Raw genomic sequence first — 14,637 nt, 5'->3', positions numbered from 1 at the left:
TTGTTCATGGAAGCAGTTTCTGGAGGTGCTTGGAGCTTTCACAGGAAATGCACAAAATACCATGAGACTTTTCAATTATATTTCAAGGGTTTGTTAAGTCTTAATCCTTTTTTCTGCCTGCATTAAGATGTGGTAACTTGGCATAAATTCTTATTTCTGTCAACTCTCAGAGGAGCTACTCTGTGACACCCAGCTTCCCATAGCTCCTAAACTGAAGATGGTGTTTGGGCCAGCAAATCTGCATAGTCACAGATCTGCTTTTCATGCTGAAGCCTGCCTTAGAAAGGCAAAACAGAAGAGCACTGTCTGTTCACCAAAGGCATCGGTGTGAACTCAATATACGTGCGTGGAGTTCCCACAGTTCCAGTTCCATTTCCTTGGCACACCACATCAGATTTATTTCTGTGATGGTGTCCTCAGGGTATGTAAGGACAGATCTGGAGGAGGCACAGAGTTATCTCACAGCACAGCTGATATGATAAGTAGCCCTATCAAGGGGCAGCCATTGCCTCTCTGTGTTAGGCTGCCTCAGAAGAAATGCCTGTGGCCTCTTCTGCTTCCTGAGGATTTCCAATTGAGAGGATCCTTGAAAATTTCCCATGCTGGGAAAGATCATATCAGGCAGTGGAGTGCTTTTTGTACCACTTGGAAAGGGAGAAATATTTGACCAAAGGGAATATTCAAGCTTACTTTCCATGTCTTTCCATGTTTCCTACTTTCACTGCATGTCGCCATGTAGTGAAAACACATCTGTGTTTACTTCTCCCAGTTCCATTGCTGCAGAACACACGTGTTTTCCCAGTTGCTGCCAAACTCAGTGCATCGTGTGCCATCAGTTCAGGGAGGTGGAAGGAGTCGGGGCGTGGGAGGGGCAAGTGCTTGGCTAACAGGCAGGGAGCTGGAACATACAGTATCTTCTTCAACAGCAATAAAAGGGTCACTCCTTGAAGAGGAGGAGTCTTACTTCCCATGATAGTGCAGTGTTGTGGGAATGCTCATCCATATTGAATTCATTAGGAAATTGAGAGTTTATTTAGTTGCAGAAATTGAAAGGAGATTTATTTTTAAACTCATTTGTCCTGTCTTGTTTTTATGAACCATGAGTTCCTTATTAGTTCTGACCTCAAAAGGAGTCTAAACAAAATTTTGAAAGACTTAAGATGTTTGTTTTGATGCTTCTGAAAATGAAACAGCCAGATTTTGGAGGTCAGAGTCCTGAGTGGACTGTGACATTGCTTGCAGACTTGATTTGCTGCTGGTTTTGCCACTTCAAGAATACAGACAGCAGTGCTTAGGGAAAGCACTTGAAATGCAAGAGGCAAAATCTTGACCTTTTCTGCCACTTAAATGAGCTCTGCTGGGTTGTTTGCTGTTCCCATTATTTGTATTTAGTAATTCAAGGGATCTCAGATTATCGTAGTTGGACTCTCTGGTTTTGCTGGAAAACAGATTTGTTCTTTGGAACCTGAAAAATGTAAGAAAAGAAAGGAGAAAATGGAGGAAAAAAAGAGAAGCAGACTTTTAACTTGAGTTGGGTGGGTGGGCAGAAGAAAGATTTATAGCTTTATTAGAGTTTCTACTGGCATGAGTGTTTAGAGAGGGAAAAAAAGAAAAACTCAAAACCATACACTCCCAGGTAGCTTTAACTTTGAAGCAAAATGATAAAACAGTTGTTTATAATTTAGACTTTTGTGAGATCTTAACCTCATGAGTTCTTCCCTCATGTGGGAAGATTAAGTACAGCAAAAGAGATGAATCTCTAATGTATAAAAGAGATTGTGATTCATGTTATTTATTTCTGCTTCAGAGCCATTTTTTTCCTTAACAAAGAAACATGCTTGCTTTTAAACTTAAGCTAAAAGAGAGACAAAAAAGGACAAATGAAGACTTAACACTTTTTTTTTTTCTTTCTTGCTTTCTTTTTTTTTTTTTTTTTTTTTTTTTTGGAGTTAGGAGGGTAAAACACAAAATAAACCAGAGCTCAGTCTTACAGTAAATGCTAATACTAAAAAGTGTTACAACAAACAGCTATAAGAATATCCTGTGCCTTGAGGACCTTACTAGACCCTCAATATTTCTGTATATCTTTCATTAATTTTTAGGAACTTGCTGCTGTTTCAGATGTAAATTGTTTTCTTTTTATGAGGTAAATCTTCTCATTTGCTGTAGATCATTCAATCCTGGAATTAGGACCCCTTCAGGAGGCGCTCTTACTTTTGATACTTTCATGTCTATCCCTACTATCTGGAGGACTCCAATATCAATATGAAGTGGTTTCTCATTTCTGTTAAAATGCATTATTCACTTTTATTTTGTGTTTTGGTTGAGATGCTGGTGGCAAGCAGTTTGTGACCAAGACCAACCCAGCTGAAGGCATGGGCACTCCTGCCTAATGTCAGATGTTCCAGCTAAACAAGTTCTCTACAGAACATACCAAAGGTGGCAGAGTTGGAAATCTGATAAATCATTGTGTTGATTTAGAATAGAACTGTTCTTTACAGAAAATCTGTTGCCAGTTTATAAAGCAGTCATTATCACATGGGCTCCTTTCAGATCAGTATTACATTGCTACAGCAGGTATCAATAAAATACTAACTATTATCTTAGATAACAAAAATAACAGGGTTCTGGAGTGGAAAGTAAAAGGTTTCACGGCTCTGTCAAAGCATTGGTTCCTATGAAGCCCATTTTCCTGACTTAATGAGACTGGGTTTGATATTAATAGCAGCTTTAAAGAGTATTGAAGCATAAAAAAGAGTTTGTATTCCACATCAGAAGAGGTGTTGGGATTACTCAAGTTATGGTGGCAACTAGGAGATTCCTTGCTTTGAATTGTTTCAAATTGCAAACCCTGTTATTTTGTGTCCTGGTTCCCAGCACTACCAAGAATACAACTGGGTTGGGTCTTGGGGGGTCCTCTGTAGCCATCTAAAAGGTATCCATGTGGTATTTAAATAGAAGGAAGTCTCTTTACTGGTAGTAGAGCTTTTCCACATCAAAGCCACCTACAGGAGCTAGACCACATGAGAAATCCTCCCAGGAGACTCCTTGTTTCATGTTCAGGAGGCTGCAGTCACCAGCTAATTTTTACAGGACCTTTGTCATTGGCAGGTTTTTCAAAGCCAGCCTGGTTTATACACCTGCGGTCACTCATATTCAAAATGTGGGCATTGAAACTGCAGGTGGGGAGCAGGTTTGCTGTTTTCAGAGACTGAGCAAAAGTCTGTATTTGGTTCCTGAAGTGGAATACCCAGTTCTGTATTTAGAGTCTCTGCTTTTGGAAGTGCTAGACTGAATGAATTATAAAAGGCTCTGTTAGCCTACTGGAGCTCTGTTTCTAATTTTCTTAAGTCCAAAATCCAGAAAATAGGTTTTTCTCCAAATAAGGAAACAACTGGCTGTTGAAAATACTTTCTCTTCATGTCACTACCTGATCAGATTTTATTTTTTCTGAGTTCTTTCGCTTGTCTGACTGACCTAGTGCTCTATTCTCTCAAGCCCAAGGCGTTTAATTCCTAGCCTCATTCATTGCGGTATCCAGTTTGTCACTGGTGTTTTAGGTTACTTTGCACTTGATGTAATGCATCAGCTGGCCTGGCTAGAGGAGGAATTCCAGTGGTGATTCTGTTGTCTGCACTGAGTTTTGGTTGGCACACATAACTTTTCTAATGTCTTAACTATTATCACTGGAGCAAACATGCTTAGATTATTATATAACAGAGAGGTTTTTTCTTCTGTCAGGTGTCTGCTGGAGTACCACCAGAAGGGGATCAGAATGGCCTCATGGGAAGAGTGGATGAAGGTGTGGATGAATTTTTCACTAAGAAGGTGACAAAAATGGACTCAAAGTAAGTTAAAAAAATTTTTTTAGAAGTTACTTTAAAAAAAAAAGTCGATCTTGATAGCTGGGCAAGCAGCACTTTCAAGCTGTGTTTGACTCCTGTTCCCAATATCCAAGTGTGCAGTTGTCAAAGTCAGAAAATACCTTAGTAGTCAAGACATTGTGAATTCAATTACCTGCCCTTTGGAATAAATTGCATTGCTATACCATGTTGGGGGGATTAATGACTAGTGTATATTTTTATAATTCGGAGTTCATTTTGCCCTTCAGTGAAGCTCATTAGAGCTGAAGCAGAGCTGTGTATTGGTTGTGAGTCTCCCTCATGCTCCTTGTAAACGAGTATTTCTCCCTACTGAGGAATGCTCTTGGGTACAGTGTTTTCATAGATGGCAATGGATTTATGCTGGTTTTGAAATGTGTTAAAGATGCATTTCATCAATTTGTAGTATTCCAGGTTTAAGCAAAACTTTATTCTGAAAGATGTCTCCTTCTTCATATAAGGGTTATAGAGGTTATGCAGTTGCTTTGGAGCTGGCTGTATATTTACAGAACCATGCATGTAGATGTTCTTGAATTCATGCGTGTTTGTGCAAGTGCATACACAGAGTATCTCCATAACTAAATGAGAAAGCAAGGGTGATTTCCAGGTAACTTGGAATGACCTTTTCTGTGCTGTATGTGACATCCATTAAGGAAAACGCAAAGTGTTGACTGGTAGATAGCTGTGCCAGGAAAAGCAAATGTTCTAAAGTCACTATGAGTTATAGATACCTACAGTGACATGTGAAGCCATGTGTGATACACTATGTGGACATGGAATTACAGTAGCTTTGAAAAATGTCCTAAGCAGGTTAAGTTCAGGGTGCTCACAGGCATGCATTCTCCTGTGCTTCCCTTGGGTCCCTGCCAGCTGCTCATTTCAGATGTCCCTGTGAACCTGCATCATCCCTGTTTTACCCATCCCTGACCATGCTCTTTGCTGAGGATCTTTATTTGAGACACCAGTGGCTCTCTTTCCAGTTTGAGTGCTTTTATGCAGAATGTGTATGTGCTCAGCTTCACCCTTAAAGTGTGACTCTGCTTGGAAGATGCCTCTAGAAAATCTTAGTGGCAGGTGGATTCTTCAGGGATTGGTTTTGCTTGTTAGTTCTTTTTGGGTTTTGTGGCTTTTTTTTTTTTTTTTTTTTAGGATGAGCATCTGCACTATAAAAGTGACCTCTGTATTTCTTACTGAAAGTGGCTGTGCCAGCTAGTTCCTATTTTAAGAAGAGCCCTTAAGGAACAAGATCTCCCAAGAGCTGTGTTAAACATGTCCCTAGATCAGTTTTTCTCCTTTTACTAATGGGCAGATACAAACCAGAGGCAGTGTGCTCTGGAAACAGAGTAAAACTGTATGTTGTGGTGGGTTGATCCTATGCCCATAGCTGCTCCTTCACCCCCCTCCTGCTGGACAGAGGAGAGAAAATATAATGAAAAACTTGTGGGTTGAGATAAGGGCAGGGAGAGATGTCTTTCCAGTTACCATCTTGGGCAAAACAGACTCAACTTGAGGGGAAAAAAATTAATATATTACCAATCAAATCAGACTATGATAATGAGAAATAAATGAAATCTTAAAAATACTTCTCCCCACCACTCCCTCTTTCCAGGGCTCAACTTCAGTCCTGGTTTTCTCTACCTTCTCCTCCCCAGTGGCAGAGGGGGAGAGAGAATGGTGGCTGCCATCAGTTCATCACACATTCTCTGCTGCTCCCTCCTCTTCAGCAGGAGGACTCCTTACACAGAAGCCACTCCTGTAGACCCCCTTCTACCAAAACCTTGCCATGCAAACCTGATATATACATGCATAGACAGCTTGGTTAGAGTTCTGCCTGGTGTTAGAAACAGCTGGATGCCCAGTCAGATGAAACAACTGCACAAAGCAATCACAGGAATCCTCAAGATTGTATGATCAATGCTATTTGTTCTATTTGTAATATAGAGACACCAGGTAATGGTTGGGCCTAGGGCAATATATGGGTCACATAAAAGATTAGCTTTGCCTGGAAGAAGTTGTTTGATAATGTTTAAAAAAGGGAGGAGGGGAGTGGAGAGAAGTTTGAAATGTCTGTCTTTTTTAGGAGACCATCAACTAAAAGTTCAGATGGCAGCGAGCACAGTGAAGCAGGTGATGAGAAGAAGAAAAGAGACTCAAGGAAGAGTGGTTTCCTTAACTTAATCAAATCAAGAGGCTCCAAATCCGAACGCCCCCAGACTGTGTCAGTCGCAGAGGAGCCCTCCTCACCCAAGGTTGCCACAAAAAGTCCAGCTTTAGACACAAGCAAGAAGGAGGCAAAGCCTGCAGAGCAGAATGGTGCAGAGAGATCCGAGGAGTTAAAGACACCAGACTCACTGGAGGAGCTGCAGACAGATGATGTGGCAAAAGCTGAGAGGGGTGACAGCAAGGGAAGCCCCCAGGGAGGCCGGAGGTATGGCGTGCAAGTGATGGGCAGTGGACTTCTCGCAGAAATGAAAGCCAAGCAGGAGAAGAGAGCAGCCTCTGCTCAAAAGGTGAAGGCAATTTGATTTCTTTTGAGTTGTTATAAAAAGGAGCAAAACTGTGTGTCTTCAGGAGAGGTGGGTTGGGTCTGCAAGGGTTGGTGGCTTGGGCTTGGCACATCAGTCCTGCTTTCCAACAGGGATTGTGGTGTTCCTGCAAGAGGGTTGCTCTCTGCTATGGTGGTTTAACACCAACAGCCTGGCCAAGGCACAGGCTGCCCATGTAGTGCAGGAGCTGCACCCTTAAGCCTATGCTTTCACTCCCCTTGGGGAGGGGGTGACACTTGCCCTTGCGCTTGGTGTCAGAACATCACAAACACAAAAGAGGACATGTAATTGTTTGTACATATCACAGAATAACTTGGGGCCAACTAGTAAGCCCAGCTCAGTGTCTCCACTCTCTATGATGTGTGGTTGGTTCACAGTGCATACTGGAATTGCTTCAGAAAAGGTAAAACTAGGACAGGCTTCTTACTGTGTGTCCCTTGCACACCAGTACCTCAGGTATGTGGCAGTGTTAACTACCGTGGTGGCTGGCTGTACTCTTCTCTTTCAGAAAATGATGTAGACAGATGGAGAGGTCTGTATATTAAATTATATATTCCATGCAGAGAAGTCAATCTGACTACCAGTCACTTTTCAATATTTGGCATGTACTTTCCTTGTTGCACTTTTTGATTTTTATGCCTTTTTGTACCACACCTAATTATTTTTATGCCTTTGATTTATATATTTCAAATACTAACAGTGAAAGAAAATAACCTGTTAAATAATGATTTCCAATTGTCTGTCCAGATTCCCTTTGCTCTCTGTAATTTTCTCTTCTGTGAAGTGCTAATCCTGGGCAAGAACTTTGCTTTGCTCTGCAAATGTACAGAGTGGAATATCCTTGTGTTCCTCCAAAGCATTCTGTGCTGGCCTATTTTGCCAGATGCCCATTTGCCATTGGTCTTCCCCGTTATTATCCTCTGCTTCCTGCCAGCTGCAACTGGCATATATCACAAGTACCAAAGAATCAGCCTTTTTTCACTTCTCTCCTCCTCTCAGATGTTCTCCATTTGCCATCGCTGTCCCCTGTAATTTAAAAGGTGTTACCTTACAACAAAGCTGATCTCGTGCTGTGTTGTGTTTTCCTTCCTTTAATATGTACAGAGTTGTCTTGCTGTGGCCAAGCAAGGCACCCAAAGTCCATTTTTACCTTTCTTTATAGTCTCACAGTACTTGCCATGATGTGTGAGCCATTCCCGCAGACACCAGAGTCTTGTCATAAGTAGATTTGAATTAATGCAGTTGTCTATGGATCATTTAAGGGATCCTTAGTGCAAAAATGATTTTCCTGAAGAATGACCAATTCCCTCCTTTCTCATTGGTATTAAGTAATGCCCATGGATAGTCTCATTGACTTCTAAAGCACCAAGTTTTCAAATAAAATGCCATATGATTTTAAATAAGAATATTATGCTCTGCCTGTAATTTATAAAATACCAAGCTATTCCAGATTATATGAATTTTTACAAGTGCATAATTGTGCATGCTTCATGCTCTTTGGATTTTTAACACTTGTTCTCTACAGTGAGTCAGATATGGACGGACATGACTGAGGTAGAATATTAGCATGCGTAATATTTTTTATAAGGGGGAAAAGTAAAAGTCCTCTTCAGTTAGCAAGCTTTCATAACATTAATTGGAAGCTTTAATTTCATCCATTAGAAGGAAAAGTTGTTTCTTATTCCAAGGCTTTGGGTGGTTTTTTAACGACACTTAACTTATTTACTGGCTGGAAAGGTTAGTCCTTTTATTTCAGGTAAGAAAATAATGTTATTGATTTTATTTTTTGAATGATTTAGTATTTATGAAATGCAAAACTATGTCTTTATACGTATACATATATAAAAGAGTGACAATAAAACTGAACTGAAATAGGAATCTGTACAAAGCAGAGTACTGAGTTATCTATCCTTAATGTTGCTCAGAGGACACAAAATTGAACTGCTGTTCAAAAGCATTTTTCACATACTTCATCCACCACAATATCAAATAATTTAGGTTTGCACTTTCATTCATGATGCTCATGAAGGTGAAAATCATACAGTGTCCTAACACTTGAGCTGCAGAAGACAGCATCCCACTGCTACATTGTCTAGGATGGTTATGATATCAAGTTCTGTAACATCTTCAAATTTATCAGAATTTCAGTATGATAGAAAATTGTGTTTTCCTGTAAGGTACAGATGGCTGCTTATATTCTGAGCTATTTTACATGAAAACAAAGCCAGAAGGAATTTACTATTTCATTCATACCCTACCACAGTCTTGTTACAGATAAAAGTCATGAGCAGGTGCAGAGTAGATGGAAAGATGGTAAATGCATTTGTTTTCTTTTGCTTAGAACACAACGTGGGAATTGGCACTAATGGTAGAGTCAAGTATTTGCAGATCACTGTTGCCTCAGGGTGCACATAAATAGATCTTTTAGCTCCATCTAGCGTTACACACTGGATTTTTAAATACCTGGAGCAAGGCCCACAAGGAAACCATCATTCATACATAGCCTGTTTATTCCCTCTCAGTGGCACCCAGCTCTGCAGTGTTTCCCAGCCTTGCATAAATTCCTATTAAAAATACAGCCTGGGCATTATTTATCTACATGATGAATTCATCTGCATTAATATGACTTCTCAGGGTAAATTTTTGCAGCCAGTGTTTAGTGTTGTCTGGGGACCATAAGCTGTTTGTAATGTGTGTACAGTAGGTAGCCAAACATGCTCACATCCTAATTGCATTTTTAAGTACTACACTAATAGGTGCCAACAGTGGCTTTTCTACTTGCCTTGGTACATGGTCATATTTCCCCAGTTGTCCCATAATTAGAGAGGGAGGAAGGAACCACAGTGAAATTAGTTTCATACAGTCATGCAGCTCTCCTAAGTCATTTACTGTAGCTAAGTGTTATGCATCTTTCTTCAGTATTTGTATAAGAAAATCAGTTTCTCACTGAAAGTTCATGAGAATTTACATTCCATCAAAAGATTGTTGCAAAAAAAAAGGTGTTTTTTCCAAGGTACAGAAGAAAAATCCAGCAAAAGGAGAGTGGTATTCCCTTTAAAAATATATAGCCAAGACAGTCTTACAGAAAAATGTGTAACTTTAGGAGGTGAACAGGTGAGAATTTAGCCAAAATATCAATGTCAGTCAAGGAATGGGAATAAAAACTGTGTTTCTGCCCAGTGGCACAAAGCCCTAATGTTCCTTCTATCTTTGGAGATTTGTTTTGTCCATATGGACACCCTAGCTAAATATTCTGGCCCTGCAAATCACAGCATTTCTAGAGTTCATCTGTCCAGAAGACTTCATTGTATCAGGGTAGTTTTACAGTACAGGAAGTTAATGATTATTCTAATAGCACCCTCCTTAATGCAGTGTGCCATTTTAAGTGTTCACCTCTTCTTAGAGGAGAAGTTGGGAGATAGCATCATCCTGCCAGGTCTTATACAGAAATGGCAAACACTCAGCATCTCCATTCTCTTTGTTGTATTGAAGAGAGGCTTTGTTTTAGGAGCTGTGAAATGACATGAGCAAAGTGGAGGTATCAGTAAATCTGTAAGGCCACCTACACTGTCTTCTGCATCACTCCCTAAAATCATCTTCTCTTGAGATGCCTGGGAAAGGCATGCAGTCAACATGGATATATAGAGATAATTTCTTCATGCTTGTATTTGAAATACTATTTTCACTCTAAAAACTTTAGGTTTTTTGTAGTAGGTATGTACTCCTGCTACTTGTAACCATTTTCTTCCTTCCTAATTTCCTGTTGTCCCATTTTTACCTGCATGCTATACTTAGCAGTCTTTCAGATCATAACCCCCAAAGGGCAGTGATCATGTTTGTACACTGTGTGGCACATGGTAGAGATTTCTGAATGCTATGGGAGGGACAGTCAGAGCTGGTGTTGGAGCAGTAGCAGTGACCTGAACACATCAGCCTGACTTATGCATGGGTATTTAACCAAATGCAGTGGTCATCAGAACACACCATTTGCTTTAAGTCATTTGCCACACTCACTGTCTTGAAATAGCAAATAAAGATCAAGATTGAAGCTGTCTGCCTGCAGAAGTCTATCTTTACTTTTATAGTTTAAAAAAATATCTCACTTTTATCCCTACTCTTTTCTTTATAAGGCTTTCTCTCTTTGTGCAGCCTGAACCTACTTCTATGTGCTTTTTTTGCAATCCTCCCTTTTGTCCTTCTGCCTAAGCTTTGGTAGCAAGTAAGGCAGTAAAAGGAGGCTGGTTCTTTTACAAGTACTGCATATCTAAGCTTCTCCTGATGAATACATAGATTTCAAGCTCACTTATCTATAACATGACAAAAATGTCTGCAGTTTTTTGGGGTTTTTTTTTTGAGGGGCCAAGACATTAGGAAACTTGTTTTTGACAGGAGAAGACAGGCAAAATATCAGCACATAAACCAGAAGTCCTCTTTCTTTTGAGGTACTGAGTGCTTGTGGTGGGTAGTTTTAAACACTTTTCAGTAAGTAAAGTCTGTTGGTTTTTAGAGAAATCCTGTAAATATGTGAGCACTGCTACTTCTGTAGTTGCAGTTTTATCTAAAATAAGAAGTTATTCTTCTGTATAAAGAGCATAAGATAATTCAGCAGTCGTATTCAAAATCTAGATCTTCAGAAAAAGGTTTTTATTTCAAACAAGAAATTTTTAGATACAGAGCTATCTTTGGAGAAAAGACTGCTCCCAGCTAGCCCCTACAGTTTCAACCCCTGTACCTTAGGAGACCTGTCACATAGGAGGCAGTGTGTCATTGCAGCTCTGATTGGCATGTGGCAGTGTTAGGTACAAATCAGGGTAGTTTCCTTCCCACTTAGCTCTCCAAGATCTGAAACAAAGAGAGAGAATGCACCATTTCTTGCTATCACTGATTTCTCTGCCTCGTGGCTTCCAAATTAGGGTTTTTTTCTTAACAGGACCACTGAGTTGTATTAATTGCAGATATATTACTAATCTGAGAGCTTTTCTCACTCTTTCAGAAACTTGGGAATGACACGACTCCCAGAGAGTCTTTTGACACAACAATGAGCTCAGAACGACTGGATGGAAGTGGTACAGGTACAGTATGAGTTTCCTGGTATAAACTTCCTAGAAAATGAAAAATGCGTCATGTCCAAAATCTCACTTCCCTCTTCAGATTGAATGTCTGCAATTAGTTAAGCAAAGTAGGAGTTTACACTATGTGAAGAGGATTAGAAACAAGCTCACTTTTTGTGCTACAGATGGCACTTCTCATCAAGTCAGCTCTAGGGCTGAGTTTATGGCTCACTTTTTTACTCTTGTTGCACAGGAGAGAGAGTACTTGGTGCAGGCGCCTGGGGTGCCTTTGACAGAAGGCTGGCTTTTAATGGGATCAGCAAAGCTGAAACTCAACCCAAGAGCTAGCAGAAATGTCTGTGCACAAAGTGGAAGTGCTCAATATATCTGAGGACCAAAATATGACCAGTTTTCAAGCTTTAAGTCTGCTTATACTAACTTGAGTAGTGCTGACTTTCAGCTGACCGTAGTCCTGTTGGTCTGTCAGCAGTCCTGACTCACAGTCAATGGTAGCTGCCTCTTCCCAGGATTTGCCCAGTTTGATCAAAGCCAGAGCTGTCTGCAAAGCTGTGAAGGCCCCTGAATACTGCTCATGTGCACAAAGCAACTCTCTATTGTGTACAAAGTGGTGTTCAGCCTTGCAGTGCTTACAGCACCAATTCCCTCTGCACTTTGTTTTTCCATGCCCTTGTCAAGCTGCAGTCCTGGGCCCTGACATGGCAGTTCCACACTGCAGCCACCTGAGAACAAGGTTGACAGAGTGGTTTCCATGTATACTTTGGGTACTGGTCAGTGAAGACTTCAAAAGGGATTCAGCTCTGGTGGTTTGTGTTTACTACATTAAGGGAGTGATCTAAACTAGGAAATCCAGGACCAATTTCTCAGCAGTAGTGGTATCCTGCAAACCTGGCACGCAGGATTGCTAAAACATACAGAAGCAAGGCTGGAAAAACAGGCTAAAATCAAAATCCAAGTGTGGCAATTTTGATTGAGCACTTCAAATATCAATTTTGAAGTTTTATGTCTTTCTAAAGCTTTTCTTAAAAAGCATATTCAAAGCATGCCATAATCTATAAATTAGTGCTTTTAAAGCCTGCTTGTCTTTTGGGGAGGACCTTGTGAACTGTATGTGTCCCCTGATGGCAGCACAGTGAAGTCAAAGGAGCAAGGATAGGTTGCACTTTGGCCATTGTAGTAGCTGAGGGTGCCTGACCTCAACTTTTCTCTGGTCTTTGTCTCTGTATATGACACATTTCATCCCCACCACACTGCACTGTGCTTGCCCCTTCCTTTTGGCCTCCAGCTGTCAGTTGTTTCCTTACCACTCTTGCTTGAGAGCTCCCCAAGGCTTCTTTTCATTGTTGCAGCTAAGTTTGTCTTTGGCTTGGGCTAATTTATTTTAAATTACTGTGTTCTAATAATGTGGGAAGGCCTGAGGTCAGGAAGACAAGAAAGAAAGTTAATGGAAAATTGCTGAATATTGTTACAGGAGAACTATAGCTAGTGGTGCAGAAGGAGAATAAGTTTTGGGGATTTTATTCCTTGCTTTGTGTCTGGATGTTGCCTGCTTTTTTTGCATTCATACACACACAGGTGCAGGCAGTGTTCCACTGTTTCACTTCCAGCAAGAAAGTATTTCATGCATGCAGACACAAACTCTCCTGTCACGCACTCACACTCATCTATATGTGCCACACAGCTGTCTGCTTTGCCAGGGTTTAACTCCAGCTGGGCTGGAAAACAGCAACATAGGCTGGAAAAACATATTGGAGATTGGCTTGCAACAAACTGTATAAACACTCCCCCTCCCTCTCACTGCCATTAAAATGTCTGTGCTCAGCACTTCCATGTTCAGTAGGCTTTCTGAATGGGAATAGCAGGTAGGTAGGTCAAGTCAGCATCTGTGAACACACACTTGGTTTTGCCAAGTACCAAGGCTACCAGTCTGCATTTCAGTTTGCCTGTAATTCTCTTCTGAAAGCAAAAATAGGAAAACTCTTGAAGTTCCAAGATTATTATTGAAACTGCTAAATATAAGCCTTCAACCTCCTGAAAGCTGCAGAGGAGGAAAGTAGAGCAGGCTTTTTGCTTATTAGCAACCTGGAGTCCAGCAGGCTTTCTACCAGCTTGCACAGCTGGGTGGGACTGACTTACTGTTTGTAAGTCACTGTAAATTGATCTCTAAATACCTCAGTCTTTGTTTGAGATAAACAACATTTTGATAAACTTACTAATGTGTGGAAACTGTAAGCCATGTACAGTACTATTAGACAAATCAAAATACTATGTAAAGAATACTTTGATCTGGGCTGAGTTTCAAAATCTCTTCTAGAGCTTGCTAAAAGCAACAAATAAAAAGATGTAGCCTGCTGGTCACACACTTGGGATTTATTTTCTGGGCCAGGATTTCTCTGTTGATCTTGGAAACCCAACCTTTTGTCTGTAGAGACACAAAACAGTCAAGAGCTGCTTTTTCCACTGATCCATCACTGCTTTCTCAGCAGGTAGGCTGTGCCATCTGCTCATAGAAATATGAAGGAGTAATAAGGTCCAGCTAGCTATCATACCAAATATATTAAAAAGGGGGATATGCAATTCTTGTCTTGGCAATTGAATCACAAATCTTAGCACACGTCAAAAATAACAGGTTTACGCACTTTGCTTGCAGTGATTTTGAGTAAGACATTAGGGATCCTCCTACACATAGCAGTACATGTGTTAACTTGTGGTGGTATCTTCCACACCACTCTACCTGTGCATGGAGCCTCCTGTGCTGCAGCAGACTTTCTTTTTTGTGTATATTTATTTCAGTGCCTAAACAACAGCAGACCCTTCCAGAGAGTCGGTTTGCATCAAATAAAGGTGACGCCGTCTCAGCATCATCAGAAAAAAATTCAAAAGCTGAACCAAAGGCAGAAGCTGGTGCAAAGGCAAGAAGTTCTTCCAATACACCAACTAGTCCAAAGCCCCCACTGCAGTCAACAAAGCCCAGCCTGGCAGGACGACCCACAGTGCCACAGAAACCACGGTCTGCCTCTCGTACTGGTGAGGAGCTCTTCTGGGCAGTTGTTATCCCCAGCTCTGGGTGCTGTTTGTGTGGGCTGTGGAGGAGGCATCCATTGCCACATCCTGAACAGAAGTTAAATGGAGAGGGACAGG

The 14,637-nt window shown here is 40.8% G+C and overlaps 1 protein-coding gene across 5 annotated transcripts in view; it reads left to right on the top strand.

The window, feature by feature from the left end:
- The window catches only part of CARMIL1 (capping protein regulator and myosin 1 linker 1), a 192,058-nt gene that overhangs the window by 169,183 nt on the left and 8,238 nt on the right, over positions 1–14,637 (top strand). For all 5 annotated transcript variants that reach the window (XM_083859964.1, XM_083859965.1, XM_083859962.1 and 2 more), the window contains 4 exons: positions 3,742–3,848; positions 5,962–6,391; positions 11,421–11,499; positions 14,290–14,523. In XM_083859964.1, coding sequence (XP_083716090.1) covers positions 3,742–3,848; positions 5,962–6,391; positions 11,421–11,499; positions 14,290–14,523 — 850 coding nt within the window. The remainder of the gene's footprint in view (positions 1–3,741; positions 3,849–5,961; positions 6,392–11,420; positions 11,500–14,289; positions 14,524–14,637) is intronic.

This window comes from Zosterops lateralis (assembly GCF_965231275.1).
Source record: "Zosterops lateralis genome assembly, chromosome: 1".
Classification (NCBI taxonomy): domain Eukaryota; kingdom Metazoa; phylum Chordata; class Aves; order Passeriformes; family Zosteropidae; genus Zosterops; species Zosterops lateralis.
This window is presented reverse-complemented; position numbering and strand designations above follow the sequence as displayed.